The sequence below is a fragment of the Corvus cornix genome, chromosome 20, assembly GCF_000738735.6.
Source record: "Corvus cornix cornix isolate S_Up_H32 chromosome 20, ASM73873v5, whole genome shotgun sequence".
Lineage (NCBI taxonomy): Eukaryota > Metazoa > Chordata > Aves > Passeriformes > Corvidae > Corvus > Corvus cornix.
Window position 1 is genome coordinate 7,690,336 of NC_046349.1, and position 21,560 is coordinate 7,711,895.

Genomic DNA, 21,560 nt, shown 5'->3' on the forward strand with positions numbered 1-21,560 from the left:
TTTTCCTGTTTGTGGGCTTTTAATGGCAATTTTCACAATAATTTACAAATTGGTTGTTACGCACACTCCATGTCCGTTTAGTAAAGAAAAATGGGAGTTAATTCAGCTCTCAGTTGAGAAACTGCTGTAAAAATGCCCTTGCTGAGGGCTTCTCTCTGCTCCCACTGGTTTGTGTTCTACAGGCAGCCAAGCGAGTTCCTCATGCTGAACCTGCCCAACCTGCCGGCCCTCCCCAGCCTGCTCCTGAGCTCCCTCCGCTCGCACCAAGGGCAGGACCTGGAAGTTTCCGAGCGCTGAGGGGGGTGGAGTGACGGTGCAGAGGCCACGGGGCTCATGTGGGTCCAAGGCAGGATAGGGAGAGAGTGTTCCCAAGGACCCCGCTCCCAGGGAGCCGGTGGCTGCAACCCACGACCCAGCACAGCTCTGGGCTCCGCTTGGAAGCCCTGAACAAAACCAGAAGCAGCTGAGGGGCAGTGCAAAGTGCCGTGGCACAATATTCCATGGCAACTATGCCAGCGCTGCCAGTGCCTCGTGTCTGGGCATAAGGAATTCACCCACAGGATTCTGTTCAAAGGAGGGAAAGAGATGGAGACCTGAGCCCAAAACAAACAGAACAGACCAACACTGGAGAATTCCAGGAATTCAGCCATGTTAGTCCTCAGCAGAGAAGAGGAAATACATCAAAGGGTACCACAGCCTTGAGTTTTTCCACCCAAGCTGTTGCAATCATCTCAGTAATTCACCTCTCAGGACAAAATTTGCTTTCCAGTAAGACAGACTCTGTTTGCCTTTTACTTCCAGTCACTTCAAGCTGATTCAGCTTTGCGCCTTCTTAGAAAGAAGTCAGCAGCAGGGTTTTTCTAAAAGAAATGCAATACAGCAATTTAAACCTGCAGCCAGTCTGGCCTGTCGGGAAAAACAAAGGCAGAGCAGGTGGGGACTGCAATGTATGCCCCAAGAGTTCTGCTGAGGGAAGGAAAGTCAGGGATTTCTCTCCAGAAAAGCATGGGAAGTGTTAAACCTTGCACCTCACACATGTCGGAGTTTTCCCCACACTGAGCTCTTTCACAAAGACTTCCCCCACAATGCTTTTACAGGAGTGTAACCATTAACCTGACAATCAGATCACCCATTCTCAGATAAGTTTATATTTAATGTGTGAAAAAAAAGGGAATACTTTGCAGCAGTCCCTGGAGGGAAGAGAAAGAATTGTGGTGAGCAGTCCACTGACAGAAACTGCTCCCTGGAGTTCCCTTCCCCCTTGCCTTCCTCCCCTCTCTGAGTGCAGTAACTCAATCCACAAGGTAACTGAACTCTCCTGAGGGAATCTGGGGCACAACAGGCTGCAGCTCCTTTCCAAACGAATTCATTTCGTTTATTTATTTTAAAGTCCACTGATCATCATCATCATCACAAAAAAACCCCATGGGAAATGCAACTAAAGAGAAAAAAAGTCCAACCAAGACCTAAGAACCCAGAGCTATGAGCAGATGTGGGCCTGCGTGGCATGGCGCCGGCGCACGCGCGGGAGGAGACGACCCCGTGCGCCGCGGTTGTGTGGCCAGAGCCGGGGTCCTTTATGTCAACCGCTGAACGATGACGGCGTTGAGCAGGTTGGCTTCCTTCAGGGTCTGGTTCTCATCAGTCAGCTCTTTATTGGGGAAGGTGGTCATGAGGACGAAACTGGTGGCAGCCATCGCTGGCCGAGCATCTACTATGAAGAGCCGGATGTCACGGATCCTGTTCAAAGGGATCAAACGCACAGGGTGATGCTGTTACTGCGCAGCCTGGACAAATGACTGCTCTCCCCAGAGCGTGCAGCCCTGCAGTGCTGCATTTATATTGCAGCTCTCACCACAGGCCACAGCAGGCTATTCTGATTCAACCTGGTCCCATTTATTGAAATAGCAGCAGTTGCCTTCTGGGCTACAGACTCAGCTCAGTGTTCTCTGTCCATGTTGTCTCTGTTTCAGCTGTCAAACTGAAAGCCTCCAAACCCTTCATGATGAACAATTAACAAACTGACACTTGCTGAGCTCGTCACACACAGCAGAACCCAGAGGATTTCAGCTCCTGTGAGCAGCCACACAGTGACACAGGATCCATTTCCTGAACTCAATCACAGAGGTTTTTGTAACTTTTTGCCCTGAGCTTGACTCTTATAAAAACTGGAGGAATGAGTACAAATGATGAGATCAGGAAAGTGAGAAGGATTTCAAGAGAGCAGTGGAATGAAGCATATCTAAGCCAACTTTGCTCGTCGAAAGAAACAGAACTGTGGTAAGAGCATCCCTTAATGCTTCATTCAGCCCAGGGAACAGCCCCACAGAAAAGTCTAAACTGCATCAGAATAACTGAACCAGGCTCCTAATTATCTGCCAGTTTCCAAAGCCTTTGGAAGAGATTCAGTTTTTTATAGGAGATATCAAGGAAAGTTCTGCTGGTAACACTTACGCTCCAAGATGTCAGATCACCGGCTATGATCTGTCCCAATTTGGAAAGCAAATCCTACCCAACAGTTAGCAACTGCCTTAAAAACACTCACAACAATTTCATTCCCTTTCACCCATGCAGAAGGATCCCCAGAGCTCCCTCTGGCATGCTATCCAGGATTTTAACACCTGCTCCACCCGTGCCCTGGCTTGCAGTGCCGTTTAGGCCTTGCCTGTGTTCCCTGTTGTGCTCATACCTGTGACTGTGGTTGAACTTCTGGACCAGGCGCCCACCGTCAGCGAGCCGGATCTGGATGTTGGTGACGGGCTCCGACTCATCGATCACAATGGCAGAACTGGCTTTGGCTTCGTTCTCTGCCTGCTGGGCTGGCGAGCTGGTGCCCATCACCTGGGGCGCGGTGCTGCCAACAGGGAGACACAAGGTGAGCTGTTAGAAACCAAACTCACCTGGCTGCAGGGCACCAGGATCAGGCAGCGAGCTCACCGCCTGCCAGGCCCAACTACCAGAGCTCCTCCACACGAGACACCAAGCAAGCTGGAAGTGAGAATTTTTGAGTCAGCCAGTTAGTAGGAGCTTGTCTAGAAATTCACCTCTACCATCCCCTTTGGTACCACGGGTCCTCACACCCACAAGGTAACGGGAAAGTGTGACTTGGAAACACTGCTCCTACGCAACATACCGTGGAGGTTCCAAACCAGGGATCTGCCTCCTGCTAGGGGGAAGCTGGGCCACCTCACAGTACACATCAGTGAGCCTTGTTTCCTTAGAGGAACACCTCCCATCCCACAGGCACCCAGTGCCTTTCTTTCAGAAGGATGAATCAGAAGAAGGCTCCACCTCACAAGGCTCAAGTGACTCTCTCATATTACACGTAGTAAACCAGTGTCACCATTTTCTCACCTGCCCAGCTTTTGTCCTTCTCCAGTAAAAGCTCTGAAGACACTTTTAGGTTTCACATAATCCTCATCACGGTGATCTTCCATGTCCAGGTTCACCTGTCCGCCCCGTGCTAACCTGCGCAGCTCAGCTGGGACTTCCCTGCAAAGAGAGTGTCCTAAGGCAGCTGCCTGAAGCAGCAAGGCAGGAATGTGTGGACAAAAAGCCCAAGACCTCTGGAATTTCAGGAATCACAGAGAGCCTTTGCTTAACTGACAGGGTAGTTGCACACCTCCCCACTAACAGACACAAAGGTTACTTCTCCCTGGCCCTCACCTGCAGTGACACAATGCATCAGAAATTCTCAACCCAAATATGAATATGTTTGTTTACTTCAAACTCTCAAGGCTCCACAAAGACCAAACCCACTCCCTGTTTACCTGAACCAAATGTTCAATATTAAGAGTAACTAATTTCTTGCAAGAAAGCTCAGGTGAAATGTGCCACGGATTCAGAGACCTGGATTCCACAAACACTTGTGTTTCAGATAACAGCTGTTGCTTTTCTCCCCTCTCACTGCGTACCCTCTGCGGATATCATCGAGGAACTGGGCATTGGACGGATCCTGGTAGCTCCTCAGCTCTCCACTATCCAGACTAAATCCACTCTTCCAGAGCTTCAGTACAACATGCACCTGCAGCAGCCCCAAAAGAACAATCAGCCTCACTGAGCATCTTGATGACAAAAAAACCAGACACGAAGTGAAAAGTTCCTGATGGGTAGAGGAGCTTCAAGGTGCAGAAAACCTTCCAGCCAGGTTTCTCTGGGCTAAGGGAAAAACCCAAAGCATTGGCTTTTATGTAATGGTCAGATGTCATTTCCTAGAAGGTGGCACCACAGTCCCCTTTTGGATAAACATGGCTGAAGAGCCAAGAATGTGCTGGGTGAGGAGCCTAAACCAGGCTCCCATCATGGCCATGACCTTGTTTGGTCACAAATCAAGCACAAGGGAATCTTGCACTGATGCTGTCGGCTCCAATCTATGGATATATATTGGATATATGTAACAATGGATAAAGAAGAGTTAATTTCCCAATGCTCTTTGCACACTATTTTTCCCAATCTGCACTTGTAAGAAAGGCTCAGATTCTTAATTAAAAGATCACCAGAAAACTGCTTACCTAAGACCTAATCATCTATTATTTTCTACTCAGAAATCCCACAGGAAGCAGGATTTACCATATTTCTGTCCTTGTGAATTTCTATCAAGCTTTGTGACTCTTGGGGCTGGCAAGCTCAGTAGCTGGAGCAGAGAAATCCCTGGGGTGACAGCTACAAACCCGAGCAGAGATACTCACATCCTGAGAAGAGTTCGGTCTCCTCTCTCCTGCCACGTAAGCCGACTCCTCCTCTGGAGTAGCCCCAAGGCGATACCCTCCCCCTGCAAAAGGCTGTGAGAGGGAGGCAGGCACAGGGTTACAGAACTACACAGACCCAACAGAGCTGCTTCCCTGTCCTCAGCACCCCTGTGGGTGAACAGGGGCTTCATGGCATCAGCAACATCTACTGCCCTGCAGGCAGTGACAGCTTCAGCAAGTTAATGTGTGGCACAACAGAGCAGCTTTTCTTGCTGCTGTGACACACAAAATGGAGCTGCACTAAGAGAGGAGTCCAGACTTAGCTGCTGATTCCAGGACTCCTCAGTACCAAACAGCTGGCACGGTGGAGCCTTAACTGAAAAGGGGAACAGAAGGAAGAACTCGTCCCTCCTCACCTTTGGCTTGCTTGTCTCACCACCGCTCTTGGCCGTCCGATCGACCGCCACTGCACCGTGTTCCTTGGCTCCCTTGAACAGATCCTCCACCAGCTCGTTGGGGCTCTTCTTCCTCGGAGGACCCACGATCTGCTGCCACTTCTCTCTGAGCCGCCGGCATAAAACCTGACAGAAAGCACGCGGCTCCCGGTCAGCCCTGCCCGCTGCCTCTGCAGGACCCAGCGGGTGGGACCACAGCTCACTTGTGCAGCTCAGTGAAACCCCTTGGATCTACAAGCACTGGCTACCACCAGTGTGTCTCCCACTGCAGCCACGTGCAAGCTCCTGTACTGCAGAGACTTTCTTTTTATGTCAATTGCTGTAAATTACCCGTGGATCAATGGCAATAAAGTGGTAACAATGCTTAGACCTGGGAAGAAGAACAGCCCTGAGGGACAAGCCCAGTTTTAAACACCGCTACCAGCTCGATTACCCAGCTGAGCAAGGCTTCCAGCAAATTTCTGACCTGTCAGAGCAACATCCAGCCGGAATTCTGAGGGAAGGCACATGTTCATGCCACACAAAGGATGGATCTCAACTGGAAGCAATGGATGCGCAGTCAGTGAAGTGCAATTAAGCACTTCTGGAAGATTGGGTTTATTAGCTTCCAGATGGCTTGTAACACACAGAGTGAGCTCCCAGCTGCCTGCAGACCACGGCCCATCCAGGCTGAGCCACCCCTTCAGATACATCAGTTCCATTCCATTTATCTTGCCTGTCAACCTTAAGGGTATTTAACTACTTAGAGCTGACATTGTAGGAGACTGTCCTACTAATACTCTCTGTTCCCCCTGGAAAGGGGCCCTACATTTTTATTTCTGCCTCCACACTCCATAACTTTACCCTTAAGCAACACTTAAAAAAAAAAAAAGAACCCAAAACCAAAACCCCGACCAAAATAAACCCCCAAAACCGCAAGCAGTAAGAAAACCAATCCCTGCATAATTCCCACATTTCCATTCCCTATGGACACAAATGAGGATCTGGGCTGTTTTCTATTCTTACCTCAGGGCTTCCACATCCCACTTTAGGCTTTCTCTCAGTGCTGAGAGCTGGTGCTTACACAGCTGAGCACGTGCTTGTGCACAGGCTTTGCACTGACAAACCTGCCCTGTCAAACCTCAGACGGTTCATTACACGAATTTCATAGCCATGGAAACCCGTTTTTCAAACAAGCTGTACACAAGCAGCAAGTCCTCCCAAAAGCAGAGGGACAAACACCCAGCATTTGAGCCTTCAGCTGCTAACTTACCGCTGTCCCTCCTCCTCTTCATCATCCTCCTCCTGCGCATGCACAAGGTCTCTGAACGAGGTTACTCGATGGTCACTGCAAAAATCCAGCAAGAAGGATGTCAGCCTGGAGACACATTCCCAGCTGGAACCTTCCCCACTGACACAGGCTCCTTCTGCAAGGTGGGCTCTGTTCACCAACACCTGACCCGAGAGCACTCTTCCTTCAAGATACAGCCAGTAACTCCTCTTTAGAATTTGGCAGCATTCCCTTACCTCAAAGGGATTTGGTAAGGTAAAATTTGCTTTTTTGTTTCGTAAAATGCTCGGCTTGATCAGCTCATGTGTCACACAAAATGAGAAAATATTCTTCCTGCAGAGATACGATCTGCTCAAATGAAAGGTCACCAACAGACTGTTTTTAATGTCAAAAGACAAATCAAGCTTTTCCTGAGCAATGAGGCAAGTTTTCCTAGCTGATCTCTGGCTTACTTGTGCAATAACACCCACGCTTGTGATGTACAAACACTCAGATTTTCACAATTTCTAAAGAGCCACACAACGTCAAGCAAACCTAAACACAGAGCTACTTCTCCTGAAAACTAACATAGTCAGTGCTTTAGAAAGTTTGTTTTGTCAAGTTTCCAGCATGGAGCTGAAGCTCCCTCCTCACCTGGCTCCAGTGCCTCTGGATATGGAGCTGGGTGTGGGCTGGGGAAGGGTCAGGATGTCCTCATCACCCCCGTCCTCATAGAAACTGGCGAGTGCAATCTGGAAAGGAAAACCACCAAAGCTCCTCAGGAAAAACACACACAAACAACCCAACTGAAGCATCTGTCACGCTGGACCTCCTAAGGCACCTCACACTAAAGACACTTCATGTCATTCCCCCTGCTGCAGGTCCTGGCAAAGACAAGGCCTCAGGAGGTTGTGCTATTTGGCTGTGTCATGGCAGGACACTCACTGCTGCAGGGATGTCACCCTCCCTGTCAGGGAATGTCAGGGCCCTTCTTCTGCAGCACTTACGCAGGGGTTATGCCAAAATTACTGTTCTGAAACAGCAGCTTTTGTGCCATCCATGAGCAGACTCGGAGTTTAACACAGCCAGTTTGAGGAGAAGCAGGGACAGGAGCAGGTCAGAATGGCGGCTGACTCCCCCTCAGCTTGTTTGCTGACAGCGCCAACAGCAGAGCACTGACAACCTGACCAGCATTCCAGGAAAACCTACACAACCCCGGCAAACCCCAGACCCACCGTCCCTCAGCTCGCGCTAGAAAGTGAACGAGACAACCAGGAGGGGCCTCAGTCCCAACCAGCCCACGGCCCCGCCGCAAGGGCTGAGCCCGGCGACGGACGGGGGCGAGGCCTGAGCCTGCGGACACCGACCTCCGGCCCAGAGCTGCCCCCGCCAGCGCCACGGCCTCCTAAGCCGCGGCCCCGCCGATCCCCGCGCCGGGCCGCGGAAGGCGGAAGGCAGAAGGCAGCGGCGGAGGTACCTGGAGGTCCCAGCCGGCTGACTCGAGGAAGAATCGCGCTCGCTCCTCCTCGGCGCCGGTCACGGCCACGAACTCCCTCAGCGCCTCCTCCCTGTCCGCCATCTTGCCGCGGTGCAGCACCCAAACCCCGCCGGGCCGCCCCGCACCGCCCCGCGTGCGCCGCCAAACCCGCCCGGCCGGAAACACCCGGGGCGGCGCGCGGCGCCCGGCCCGCGCACAGCGGCCCCTGTCAGCCGGGAGGTGCCACTGCACCGGAGTGAGGGCCGGACACCGGGCACCGGGCACCGGGCACCGGACACCGGGCACCGGGCACCACCGGGCACCACCGGGCACCACCGGGCACCGGACACCGGGCACCGGACACCACCGGCAACCACCGGACACCGGGCACCGGACACCACCGGGCACCACCGGGCACCACCGGGCACCACCGGGCACCGGACACCGGGCACCACCGGCAACCACCGGACACCGGGCACCACCGGGCACCACCGGCACCGGGCATTGGGCACCGGACACCGGGCACCGGACACCGGGCACCGGACACCACCGGGCACCACCGGGCACCACCGGGCACCGGGCACCGGACACCACCGGACACCACCGGCAACCACCGGACACCGGGCACCGGACACCACCGGGCACCACCGGGCACCGGGCACTGGACACCGGGCACCGGACACCGGGCACCGGGATGGGCAGCACCGAGCCCCAGTGTGCGGCACTGAGTCCCGGGGATGGGCAGCGCCAAGCCCAGAGCAGGGCGGGTGTAAGGCCACAGGCAGGGGCTGTGTGACACGGAGCAGCGCACAGCAGCCTCTGCATTCGTTTATTTCCACGTTCACATGACAGTGCTGGCGGTGGCCAAGCCCTGGGACCCGGCTCGAGGAGGCAGGGACTGAGACGGAGCAGGATAGGGCAACAGCTCCTGTGCTCTTCTCTTCATGCGTTTGAAGAGGAAGAAGAGGAGACCACCGAGGAGCCCCTTCTCCAGGAGGATACAAACCCACAGGAGGCCAAGGCTGGACAGAAGGCTCGCACCTGCAATGGGACAGAGGACGTGAACGACCAGGGCTCAGGGACAGGCATCCCAACCCACAGCAGGGAGCCTTTCCTGGGACTTTGAGCTTCCTCAGAGGGTGACACCACACAGCTGCCCTGGCACCCCATCCCAGCAGCTCTGACGCACCCGTATCCATCTGGGACCCCTTGCTCAGTCCCCCCTGGGCCGGGTTGGAGATCCACAGGACGGCTGAGTAGTTGACAGGGGCCTGGGCATTGTGCACCACCATACAGGTGATCGTGGACCCGTTTTTCTCCTCTGTCGCTTGCACCTCCACCTGGCGTCTCAGCTCGAACAAGCCCCGGGGCAGCTCCGATGGCCGGGAGACCTTCTCCACCTTTATCTCAATCCCGTTCTCCAGCCAGGAAACAGACATGTTTGCTGGGTAAAACTCCTTCATGTGGCAGGTGAAGGTCACGGTCTTGTTCACCTCGACGGGGCTCGGCTCAGCACGCACTTCGACACTGGGGGGAACTGGGAAGAGAGGCAGAGCTTGGTGTTTGGCATCTCCAGCTCTGCTGCCCACAGGGAGCCCTGTCCCTGCCCCAGGATCCCCTGTCCTCCTCCCAGGGCCCCCAGCCCCACAGGAGAGGGACACCCCAGTGCGAGTCCCCCAGCCCTCACCTCGCAGGGTCCTGCTGAGCTGGTACGTCCCACGCAGCGGGGCCGGCAGCGTGGAGTGCTGCACCTCACAGATGAGCTGCGAGCGGACGTCATCCTTCTGCAGGGTCACCATCACTGTGCTGGACACGTTGTAGGATTTCACCGGCTCTTTGGTGACCTGAGGCGGCTGAGCCGTCATGGGGTCCTTGTTCTTGAACCATTTCACCCCAATTTCTTTGGGAAGGAACCCTCCAGTCGTGCAGGTGAAAGGCACCGACTGCCCCGGCATCGCTCTCTGCTCAGGCCCGGACACAAGCGGGGGGCTGGGTTTGGCTGTGGGGAGAAGCACGGGGCCATCAGACCAGGCTCTGCCCCCTGCCCAGCCCTGGCCCTGCCAGGAGCAGGGTCTCCTACAAGGGCACAGTGATGGCCCATGGGATCCTCTCCTGGAGCCACTCCCAAGCCCTTCCACATCCCTGCCCAGCCTGAGCAGACCCCGCTGGGCTGGTTCCCAGCAGGAGCTGCTCCGGGAGCCCCACTCACCTTGCACAGACACCTCTGTGCCACTTCCACGCTGAAGCACCTCCAGCACACCAGTGACTCTCCTGGCAAACTTCACGCAGTAGTAGGTGCCCATGTCCTCAGGCTGAATGTTCCTGATGTGGATGGTGAAGTCTGTGTCGGACCCAACCACTGCTCTCGTCACACTGGGGTAAGGAGTCCCCTGCCTGGTCATAGACGGTCTTGTTCCCACTGCCCAAGCCCTTCAGCCACCTCACAGGACCCGGTGGAGTGAGTCTGGACATGGTGCAGTTCAGGGTGAGCATCTCTCCCGCTGTCACCAGCACCTTGTCCTGGGGCTGCTGCAGCTTGAAGTTCTGATCCAGCTGGGCACCCACACCTAGGCACAGCAACAGGAAGATTTGCAATTGACAAGGGGCCCCAGGGCTGGGGCACAGCATGAGGCATCATTAGACCCTGGCTCTGAGCCTGGAGCAGGGGACAGAGAGATATTCCTGTCACTTGACCCCCAGGCTGCTGGGGACTGCAGGATGAGGAGGGCCCAGACTCTTGCTGGAGTAAACTGAACTCCTCATCTGGAGATAAAAGCAAGCTGGAAGGGAGGCATCGAGAGGAGATCCCTGGATAGCCACAGGCACAGGGAAGGACTGCCAGGCCAGCAGCGTGGGGAAGTGTGCATGGGGCTGCGTGATGGGGCTGTGCAGGCCCCACTTACCCGGGTCTCTGCAGAGCAGGAGCAGCATCAGGCACATGAGAGGCAGTTCCTGCATCACTGGAGCCATGGGTATTCCCACGTCTTGCTCCCTGATGGCTGGGCTTTGCTCTGCTGGATTCAGCTCCGTTGGACTCTGCTGGACTGGGCTCAGATGACTCAGCTGGACTGGGCCTAGCTTAGCGGGGTGCTTGGGCTCTCACCCAGCAAAGGGGAAGGAAAGGGGCCACTACCAGCCCAGTTCCCCCATGCAATCACATCCCATTTGCTTCTCAATGTCCACATCCTCTCCTGTCACAAGGCTGGTCCATAATGACGATGTCCACCCCACTTTCCCCTCAGATGTGTGCCCCGGCCACGGCCACGGCCACCGGCGCTGAGCAGTCAGCGAGAGGGGCCCCCAATCCGGCACACTCGCCCACACGTGGCCAGCCTGTGGCTCAGCACCCTGAGGTGCCAGGGGGACGCCCAGCCCTTGCCAGCAGGATCGGGGTGCAGGATGGTGTCTCTCCTGGGTCGGTGATGCAGAGCAGGGCTCGGGATACACCGAGCGTCCCACATCCCGAAGCCCCGGTGCTCCTGCCCCTCACCGAACCGGGGAGGACGCAGAGCCGCTCCCCCGTCCCGAGCCCAGAGCAGCCCCTCGGCGGCCCGGGAGCGATGCCAGCGGGGTCTCGGCAGGGTGATGCCCGCCGGGGGGTGACGCCCGGCGGCTCTGCCGCCCCCCGCCCGTCCCGGGCAGACACCAAAGCGTTAACCACCCGCTCGCCTCCATTTCCTGTCCCGCTTCCCCTTTTCCTTCCCGAAGTTTGGGCAGAACCGATGGCCGCGGCAGCAGCTCCGCGGCGAAGCCCCGTGCAGCGGCAGCTCTTGGGTGAGTCGGAAGTGGGGCCCCCCAGAGCCTCTCGGAGCTCCCCTGCCCCGTCTGCCACTGGTCATTAATGCGAGTGGACGGCAAAGATAAACACCGCTGGGGGGGGGCCCCAGGATGGTCCTTCCCCGACCACCTTTTGGTGCGGATGCAGAGCATCCCCGGCACCGGGATAGGCAGAGCCGAGTCGAGCTCCGCCGAGCCGCTGCCGAACGTATCGGGGGCTTTGGGCAGGAGAGGTTTGGAAACTGGAGGGGTTTTGGGAGGCAGGAGGGGTTTTGGGACACGGAGGGGTTGGGAAGCTGCGCTGGTCTACAGGGCTGCACATCCCTGCCCAGAACACTGACTCCTGGAAGGCTCCTGGCAGGCTCCTGGCTGTGAACCCCAATTCCTCGCAGAGCCCCAGTGATCCTGGCTGGTGTGGAACAGAGCCAGGGTGTTAATGTTTAACATCACTCAGGAGTTTTTCCTGCCAGGAGTTTCCCTTGGCTCCCTCTGCACCTCTCTGGCCTCCAGGCAGCTGCTGCACCTCCTGCAAATGACAGAACAGGATGTGGATTTATCAAATCATAGAATCACAGAACTGTTTCGGTTGCAAAAGCCCTCTGAGATCCTCGTGTCCAATCATTAACCCAGCACTGCCAAGGCCACCACTAAGCCAGGTCCCCAAGTGCCACATCTACATGTCATTTAAATCCCTCCAGGGGTGGTGATTCCACCACTGCTCTGGGCAGCCTGCTCATTTTTGAGATTTGCCTCTTGTTCATTTTGAATCGGGTTTCCTCCCTCCTGGTGCCTGCAGGTTGTCTCTGCCACATCCCAGGGTATCCCTCAGCTGCGACTTGGGGGATACTGGGGCTTCTCTGCCTGTGAGGCAGCCCTTGCCTCGCCCCATCGCTCATCCCTGAACCCTCCTGTCTCTGCCCAGGTGTGGATGCCCAGGCGGTCTTTGAGCTGCAGCAGCCCCAGAAGAAGGTGGCAGTGGCAGTGGGGGAGATGCTCACCCTGAACTGCACCACGTCTGGATTCGCTGCCCCTGGTCCTGTGAGGTGGCTGAAGGGCTTGGGCAGTGGGAACAAGACCGTCTATGACCAGAGAGGGGGCTCCTTACCCAATGTGACGAGAGCACTGGTTGGGTCCGACACAGACTTCACCATTCACATCAGGAACTTTGAGCCCAATGATGTTGGCACCTATTATTGCGTGAAGTTCACCAAGGAGAGCAATGGAAAAGAGGAGATGTTTCGGCATGGAAATGGCACAGAGGTATCTGTGCGTGGTGAGTGCAGCCCAGCGGGACACTGCTCCCAGGGACCCCATCCCACAGCTCCCACCCTGCCCACAGCAAGGTCCTGCTCTGCCCCACACCCACCACCCTCTGCTCTGCCTCTGTCTCCCACAGAGGACAGCCCTGGTTCCTGGCGTGGTGGCTGCAGCTGTGGTGCTCTGCTTCCTCCTCCTTGGCCTCTTTGTTGCCCTTTGCATGTACAGGAGGAAGCGCCAAGGCAGGGCGGGCAGCCCATGCCCAGCCGGGACAGTGGCCGTGGGCAGCTTCTCGTCTGTCCCTCTGCAGTGCTGTGCAGGGACCCCTGGCACCCCCAGGTTTGTACTCAACACCTCTTCCTTCTGCACCCTTAAATGAGTAAACTGTCTTATCCACCTGCTTTATCTTGGCTTCCTTTCCTGTCTGGAGCAGAAATTTGCCACAGAAAAAGTCCTTTACTCACAGGTTCACAGTTCTGTTCCTTCTCTCTGCATTTCATGGAAGCACATGGCAGGGAGCTCCCTGCAGCCCCTCACCATGGGTCTGAGCCCAGCCCAGACATGCAGACAGCACTTGGTCCCTACTCTCTGCCTTCAACAGGGGTATCCTGCTGAAATTCGGGAGGGGAATTGAGGGCTGTGCTGGGGGGGGGGGGACGACTTGGCTTCCTTTAGTTCTAATGGCCATCCTTATCCTTTCCCCCACAGTGAAGTCCTGGATAGAGAGAGCTCCCACCTGCCCAGCCAGGTAAGATTGAGCTGTGAGTTTGGGGGAACACATCCCATGCTGATGCCCCAGCTTGCAGGAGCTCTGCAAGACTCTGGGGCCAGGTGGGACATTGGGTGGGCAGCAGCTGCCTGCATGTGGTCTCTGCACCATAGCACAGGGCCACCTCTGCAGCTGTGGCATCACCAGCCTGGCTTGAACCTGGTTCTTAGGATTGTCCTGTGCAGGGCCAGGAGGTGTTCTCGGTGATCCTCATGGGTCACTTCCAACTCAGGACGTTCTATGGTTTAGGGTTGTTTTTGCAAGCTTTTCCTTGCGGCAGCATTCCCCATTTGTGTGCACTTTTGCAGCAGAGCAGCAAGGAGGAGAACGACATCCACTACGCCGACCTGCAGCCCCTGCCCCCGGCCCCGCGGCGCAGCAGGAGCTCGGGCACAGCCCCCACTGAGTATGCCAGCCTCAGGGTAGCTGCCAAGTGACGCGTGGCACTGCTGCCTGCGTGGCCAGGCCGTGTCGAGGAGGAAGCAGGGATGTTTCTGCAGGGCACAATAAAGAAGAAGTGGAGCTGTTTGCATGGCACACCCCGGTCTCAGCTCAGCTCGCCATGCCCCCAGCTCAGGAGAGCTCTCCCAGGATCTGGAAGCCCTCTCGACCACAGGATCAGACCACGAGGCCAAGCACCTCCGCCTTGTGCAAGCTGTTTGGTGCTGATGACACCAGGAGGACCTCTCACACACGTGTGTCCACCAGCATGGGCCTCCACTGGCCCTTTCCCGGCTAACAGGTCCATAATTTGTGTTACCTTGTCACCACCCTCATTAAAGCCAGCAAAGAGCCATGCTGTCCAGTCCTGCTGTGCTCAGAGCAAGAGCAATAGTGCCTGTCCCACAGGGTCCTGGGGGGATGTGTGCCCCCCACAGCCCCCCTGTGCTACTGCTGAGCCCCCTGGGCAGCTCCCACCTCCCACCTGCCCCAGGCAGCTGCCCCAGCCAGGGAATCTGCTCAGTCCCATGAAACCTGTATCTCCTGGCAAGGCAGGGGGAAGGTCTCAGGAACAGCCCCTGGTGCTGCTGCCCCAGGCTGAGGCCCAGCCCTCGCCCACCTTTCCCTGCCCTCCTCAAGGGGCTTGTGATGCTGTTAAGGCCAGGGCAGATGGTGCCAGCTGGCCCTTCTGCCCCTTCCCCTGGTCCGTGCACATCTCCAGCTCCAGTCCCAGCCAGTCTGTGCACATCTGCTTCATGCACATCTGCTCCTGCACATCTGCCCCACGCACATTCCCTGCTTTGTGCCCACGTGTTCGGTGCCCACCTCCAAGGGGAGCGGGCCAGTGGCAGGAAGCCAGAGGGCAGAGGTGGCGCTGGCAGGAAGCTGCGGATCACGCTCCACACTGGGCACTGCTGCAGCCCCCAGCAACACCCGGCCACCACATACAGCCCCCCAACCACCCACCTCCCCAGCTGTAGCAGCTGAGCTCCCACCACGTGTGGCCCCAGCAGCCCCCTTGGCAGGAGGAACTGAGGCCAAAACAGGCTTTCCAGGCAGAGGAACCTGCTGCCAGCACCGCTGCCTGTGACCTTGAAAGTTGATACAGTCGCCAGTTTTCAGCTTTATCTACTTTTTTTTCTGTGAGATAAGAAAAGAGAAGTGAAACAAGACAGTGTGACCCAGGGGAGTGGGGCTGGCAGGGAGATCCTTGAGGGGACAGAATTGTCACGGGGGGGAGAAATGCCACTACGGAAATTCATTTGCACAGCTGAGTAAGAGTCCCCTGCTCTGGGGATGTGAAGTGGGGACAGTTTGGGGTCAGTTCTTTCTCAGGGGCAGCTTGGGAACACTCAGCACCCTGTGGGCGTGGTGGTGGTTGTCAGTTTGCCAGGTCAGAGGTCTAGCACCTGGTCTCAGCCTGGCTCCCTCAGTGGGGGGCTGTGGGGTAGGGGTGCTGGGATGAAGTCCCTCCCAGCATCGCTTCCCAAGTGGAGCCATGGATCATTTCCCAGCTGAGGCAGTGGCTGCTCTGAGCAGGACTTGGGTTGCCCGGGCTCTGAGCAGGACAAAACCAAAACTGGCAGAAAATCTCACATCAAGGCTGTGAGCACGAGTATGTAAAATACGTGGGTGGGACCAAAACCGGGGATAGACCTCGAGGACCAGGGGAAATGAAATTCAAGGGGATTTAGGGCTTTTTAAGCACTGGGCTGAATCAGGAGGGGGGAAATCCAGTTTGATAGGAGCATATGCAAAGCAGGGAGTGAGCAGAGCCCCAGCAGAGTGCTCTGCACCTAGGAAAGGGCCCAGGTCTGCAGCTTACTGCCCAGGGGAGGGATTTGGTGGTTATTAAAGGAAAATCCTTTAAGCCACCAGCCCGGGGTGTGCCTGCAGCGAAAGCACAAACAAGCGCCTGGGCACGGACACAAGGTAGGAGCGTGCCGGGGGGCAGAGCCTTGCTCGGGGGGCAGCACCAGGCAGTGCTGGGGTCATGGATTCACTGCTCATCCGTGCTGTTTTCCTGGTGCTGCTGGCTGTCACATCCCATAAGTGACCCGCTCGGTGGGTGTGTGTGGGAGGTCAGGAGCTGCCATGGCTGGGGGAGCACAGGGCAGTGCTGGGGTTGGGACTGGCACCCACCAGGCTCCTCCTGCCACAGCTGGGGACTTTAGTGTGGAGCTGAGGTGGTGCCTGGATGGTGCTGGGAATGTTGGTGTCCCGGGGGGAGAGGACATGCAGGTTTTGGGCTGTGCATGGACACTCTGGGGCAGTGCTGTGCCAGGTTTATCTGGGCTGGTCCTCAGCATGGTGTGTGAGCCTGGTGCCAGGACCTCATGTAATGGCAAAGCCAAGGAAAAGGGCTGGGGAGGCTGATCTGGGCTGCACTGTGATGGGTTTCTGGGCAGCCAGGGGATGCTCAGGGGCTGCTCTGGCATCTGATCTGCTCCTGATGCTGAGAGGTGGGAAACATCTCCTGGAGGTGCCAAGGCGAGGGCCTGCCGGGCAGTGGTGTGTGCCGTGGTGTGTGCCGTGGTGTGTGCCATGGTGTGCCGGGGGGCCAGAGTGGGAAGCGTGGGCTGTTCCAGGAGCTGACAGGGAGCATGAGCCTCCAGCAGAAAACACAGAGTAACAGAGAGCAATTAGCCTGGAGAATGGCTGATGGAAGGGGCTGGTCCTGGCAGCAAGGGGAGGGGAGCAGTGATTTAATTAAGGCCGAGGAAGAGCATGGTCTCGGTTAGTGCATGGGCTGGCTGAAACAGGGGGATGCAGGTGTCTCCTTCATGTCCTGGGGGAGAGGAGAAGGCTGGCTGCACTTGTGGGGAGTGGGACAATGCTGAGCTGTGCTGGAGCCAGGGCTGGGCAAGGAGAAAAGTGGAGAGACAGGAATAAATGCCTTGTGCCCTGTCCTGGAGTGCTCCAGCTCAGTGATGAGAAGCAGAGACACTCCACAGTGGCAGTGTCTGTCACTGAGGTGGGTGCCCAGGGAATATTGTGTCTCCAGGAGCAGTCATCGCTCCAGCTGGTCTCCTCTGGTGTCTGACAGGGCAGCAGCTCCAGCCAAGGGCCTGGTTTGTGACTGTCTCTGTCCAAGACACCCTTTTCCCCTGCTCTGTCCTCATCTCTGTCCTAGCTACCGTGAGACTGTGGTGGCCACAAGCCCATCCCCAGGGAGAGACAGGCCAGTCCCTTTCCACATTAACATCACCCAAATAGCCACAGGTCTAAGAGCATCCAATGCCACAGGGCCCCCATGACACCACAGGCATCCAGTGATGGCATGGGGACCCTGTGATGCCATAGGGACCCCATGATGCCAAGGGGACCAGGCAATGCCATGGGGACATTGTGCCAGGATGCTGCAGCGAGCAGCAGAAGCTGGAGGAACAGCTGGGTGCTTTGAGGGGGTTGGAGGGAGTGAGAGGGTCTCGGAGATACTTTGATTGTCCCTCAGAAATGCTTCATGGGTCTTGCTTGTTCCTGCTGGCTGCCCTGAGCTGAGCTCCTGCCAGAAGAGAGAACCTGAGGGAGAAGTCCTGGGATGCTGCACAGTTGGATCCTGCTCCCTCCAATTCCAAACCTGTTAGCTCACCCCTTTGCAGCTCCCTGTTTCTCAGGCTTTTCCTTGGAAAGTGAACGAAGCCAGAGTAAAATGGTGACATGCTTTACACTGGTCCTGATTTATTTCACGTCTTACTATTGAATCTTATTCCCTGGTTTCACGGTTGTTGTGGATTTTCACCAAAGGGGATAAACAGGTCTGGGATTTGGGGTTGTCATAGGAACTGTTTCTGTGCCACAGCCTCACTGCCAGCCTCATCCCCTCCTGGGTTCCCGACAGAGTGAGGGCTCTCGCCAGCACAGTGGGGATATCTCCAGCCCCCAGGCACAGCCCCAGTGACAGTCAGGGTACGGGGCAGCCACCCCATGACACTGGAACACTGGGATGTTCAGGGAGGAGATGGACTCCCAGGCACTACCCAGCCATGCCCACAAAGCAAACTGGGACACCCAGGCTGCAGACCAGGACTTTAAGTTGGGAAGAGCTGGAGGTGTTTGGAGGATGCTGCTTGTCCCTGTGGATTCTCTGGTGTCTAATAGGAGGTTGTGCTATTGCAGTTATTGCTACTGGGGACCTCTCTGGCCAATCTGGAATAATTTGCATTAAATCCCTGGAGCTGAAGGGGTGTGGGGTGAATGGGGAGCTGCCCTATGACCATTCCTCATCTCTTCAATCGCAGGGGGAGGGGGCAGGCACTGAAATTGAAAAGTGTCATGCACATCGTTTGTGCCCAACACTCCTTTGGCCCATGAGGTCCTTCACTGCGGGACACCGTGAGGCCAAGGCTCTGGCAGTGATTAAAGAGGGGTTTCCAGGGCCGTGGGACAAGCAGGAACATCCAGTGCTTAAGAAAGAATCACTTTGTGCTTTCAGTGTTGGACGGGACATTGCTCAGGGACAATCACCCTCTGGAGCCGGCACGGGGAGGGCGGATCAAGCTGCAGTGCTGGGTCCTGCCGGTGCCTGAGTGAGGCTGCCAGGGTGGATGGGAGGGGGGTCCTGCACTGGGGTTCCCGGGGCTCTTCATGCTGGACCAGCTGTTGGAGTCGCTCTGGAGTGGTGCTGGTCCTCCCAACATCCACATGTACATTGTACCCGAAGTGAGCCGTGCATGCTCCTGGGGATGCTTCAGGTGGTTTTGTCCAGCGAGAAGAGCTTAAGGTAGGGAAACCCTTTGGGGAGCTCCCTGTCCCGAGGGCAGGATGTTGTGGGGTCCCTGGCGCTCCCTGCTCCTTCCGGCACTGAGCGACCTTAAAGTGCGGCTGTGCTTGGCCGTGGCCCCAGCGCTGGCTGCCCCGAGCCCGGCACAAGTGTCCCTCTGCAGAGAAGTGCAGGGAAAGGGAAAAATATTGAGAGAGGCAGGAGAAGGGGGAAAGCAGGCGCTGCGGGAGGGAGCACAGCGCGGGCTGAAAGCTCCCTCTCAGCGGGCTTTTGTTCACCCTGGACGTGCCCAGCGATGCTGCCAGCCCGGAGGGGCTGTGCTGGCGCCGGTGGCTCCAGGCGATCCCGGAGCTCCGCAGCCTGCCCGGCGCCTCGTTCCAGCGACGTGCCCGCGGGCAGGATGCAGCTGCCTCCAGCGGGGACCCCTATCACCCCTCTGGGCTCGGCCCCTCGCCGCCGGCCTTGGGGTGGGCAGTGCTCGGACCCACAGCGCGCTCCCGAAAATAATTCCTTCTGACAGATCCATTTCTTCCACATGGTTCAGGCTTAATTTTATAATGGTATCAGTAGCTATGGCAACGTGTAAAAATAACGGATCCCCGAGCCCGGCACATTCTCCGTAAACAGCTCCCGTCTCCCGGAGCCCGGCTGGGTGGGCATCACCCCTTGCCCACGGCTACCGCGGCCGCTGCGGTTTGTGGTTGAGCTGGGATTCACGCGATGACTAATTAGCGGCGTTAACTGCTTACGCTTTGGGATGATGATTCCATCCGCTAATCCTTGGGGCTAGGCTGGGCTAATTGGGTGGATATCATTAACGCTGGCGGTCAGGAGCTGCCCTTACAGAGCTGCAGCACAACGAAGGCTGGAGCACCCCTCTGGCACCCCAGACCCAGCACAGGGCTGGCAGCCACGGGGGGCCGGGCACGGCTCAGCCCCCGCGCTGTCAGGGGGCCACCAGCCCCATTCGCTCCTACAGCTCGCCCCAGAGCCGTCGCTGCTGCACATCCACGCGTGTGCACACGAGGGAACGTGCACACGAGTGCAAACAGGCACACGCAGATCAGGTTTCCCGCACGCAGGACCCCCCCCACCGCCAGCAGACATCAGCCGATGCCGGCGTCTGCCGCGGCTCAGAGGTCTCTGGTCACCACCGCGAGTGGATAATCCCAGGCAATATTTTCTAAACCTGTTAGACATCACACAGACCCTCTTAATCCCTGATGCCCCTCCAAGGCTCCAGCGGGATGGCAGCACTTGGCGGCTCGGATTTGCAGCTCCTTATCAGGGCCAGCCCCTTGGAGCGATGCATGGTGGATCCTGCCAAAATTAATCCGCCCGCTTTTTGCTGCCTTTCAACTTAAAAAAAAAAAAAAAAAAAAAAAAAAAGGACAAACCACACAACCCCCTTGGAGAAGCATTTTTCTCCATCCAGCCTCCAGCAGCAGGGCCAGAGTAACCCCAGCCCCACAGAGCTGGCAGCGCTGGGTCAGGCAGTGTGGGTGGATGTGTTTGGTCTCAACAGAGCCACAACAAAGAGACAACAGGTCTGGAGAGCCTTGGGGCTGCTGTGGGGACAACATGGGGACAGTGACCACAGGGACAGCCTGGCAGCAGGGCTGGGAATGGCCCTGAGGGCTGGTCAGCATCCTCTTCCAGGGGCTGCGTCTGGCTGTTTCAGGGGGTGCATCCCCCCCTGCATCCCAGCAGCTGTGCCATTCCCACCGTGAGGCATCGGATCTGGCACTGTCACACATGACCCCATGAAGCTCCCACTGCCAGACACACCATCTCCCTTTGCAGTAAAGGGTGACATGGGGTTGTACCGGGTCTCCTACACCTCATGTGCCCTCCATGGGGCATCTCCCCGGCTCCAGCAGGGTGAGTGCCGAGGTGCCAGGGTCTCACAGCACAAATCCCACCTCTAAGCCTGGATTTTAGCACTTCACAGCAAGGGCTCTGCCAAGCAGGAAGCAATGGGCTGAGCTGGCTGAACATGATCAATCCCTCACGTTAGCAGTTTTATTTCCATCCACAGCTGCCGCAGGACTCTCAGGCAGAGCAGCCTCGGTGAGCTCCAGCCGCCGGCCCGGCAGCACAGCGTTATCTGCTGCTGCAGCTTCGGATGCGCTTTCATGATAACGATTTGCAATCAACAAAGAACTTGGAGAGGATGCAGAAAAAAACCCCCAGCTGGCATTAGAAAACTGAGATGATATCGCTCTCCCCTCGGCCGAGCTCTGAGCTCCACCACAGTCCTGGTGGTACCGCCAAGGGGAGACCAAGGTCTTCTCCAGCATCGCTCTGTGGGGCTGGCTGTGTGCTGAAGGATCTGAGTGCTGGCTCCCCATGAGCCAGTACAGTGCAGAACTTCCCCCTCTAGAGGGGGGAGGGAGGCTTTAGTTCAAACAGCTCCCAGGAGCCCATCAATGATTAACACCCAGCTCTGAAATGTCCCTTCACGGCTGGAGCTCTCTGCCTGACCCTGCCTGCCCTCCCCCCACTCCCTGCCACTTCCTCCTCCTCAGCACTTCTGCTCCTGGGGCTGAGAAAGGGTCCCAGGATGGACACCAAGGCTCCGTGTGGCTCTGGAGCCCATCAGAGCTGGGGTGAGCCCAGTCGTGCCACAGACAGACAGCACAGATGTCTCCCACAGTTTTGCAACCACTGGCACAAAGGGTGCAGGATTGGGGCCACCCAGTGTCCCTGATGAGCGCCCTGCGT

At 56.9% G+C, this 21,560-nt stretch overlaps 3 protein-coding genes across 8 annotated transcripts; 1 reads left to right on the forward strand and 2 right to left on the reverse strand.

The window, feature by feature from the left end:
- Nucleotides 1-8,003, reverse strand: NSFL1C (NSFL1 cofactor). Its single transcript, XM_039563207.1, is given in 10 exon segments — nt 1-1,740; nt 2,690-2,854; nt 3,355-3,492; nt 3,915-4,024; nt 4,689-4,781; nt 5,105-5,238; nt 5,241-5,269; nt 6,396-6,470; nt 7,047-7,144; nt 7,870-8,003. Coding segments are annotated over 10 exon segments (1,107 nt in total). The 5' UTR covers nt 7,972-8,003; the 3' UTR covers nt 1-1,577.
- Nucleotides 8,004-8,679: 676 nt separating this feature from the next.
- LOC104687696 (signal-regulatory protein beta-1-like) lies at nt 8,680-10,942 on the reverse strand. Its single transcript, XM_039563204.1, is given in 6 exon segments — nt 8,680-8,910; nt 9,059-9,406; nt 9,557-9,868; nt 10,079-10,250; nt 10,252-10,436; nt 10,773-10,942. Coding segments are annotated over 6 exon segments (1,284 nt in total). The 5' UTR covers nt 10,840-10,942; the 3' UTR covers nt 8,680-8,710.
- A 39-nt stretch (nt 10,943-10,981) lies between these two features.
- LOC104687695 lies at nt 10,982-14,466 on the forward strand. 6 transcript variants are annotated; one of them, XM_019284368.3, is made up of 5 exons: nt 10,982-11,643; nt 12,569-12,906; nt 13,043-13,242; nt 13,612-13,651; nt 13,981-14,466. In XM_019284368.3, the coding sequence occupies exons 1-5, from the start codon at nt 11,082-11,084 to the stop codon at nt 14,107-14,109; spliced, it is 1,269 nt and encodes a 422-aa protein (XP_019139913.2). In that variant the 5' UTR covers nt 10,982-11,081; the 3' UTR covers nt 14,110-14,466. The 6 variants fall into 6 exon arrangements, with proteins under 6 accessions (XP_019139913.2, XP_019139914.2, XP_019139912.2 ...); XM_019284369.3 differs by having other exon boundaries at nt 13,984-14,466; XM_019284367.3 differs by having other exon boundaries at nt 12,569-12,919; nt 13,984-14,032.
- The last annotated feature ends 7,094 nt before the right edge of the window (nt 14,467-21,560 follow it).

What these genes read in the sequence shown, in the direction of transcription:
- LOC104687695 (XM_019284368.3), top strand. Translation starts at nt 11,082, where the DNA reads ATGACGATGTCCACCCCACTTTCCCCTCAGATGTGTGCCCCGGCCACG. An exon ending in CGTGCAGCGGCAGCTCTTGG is followed by an intron (nt 11,644 to 12,568) that starts GTGAGTCGGAAG and finishes GTCTCTGCCCAG; the next exon opens with GTGTGGATGCCCAGGCGGTC. An exon ending in GCTCCCACCTGCCCAGCCAG is followed by an intron (nt 13,652 to 13,980) that starts GTAAGATTGAGC and finishes GCACTTTTGCAG; the next exon opens with CAGAGCAGCAAGGAGGAGAA.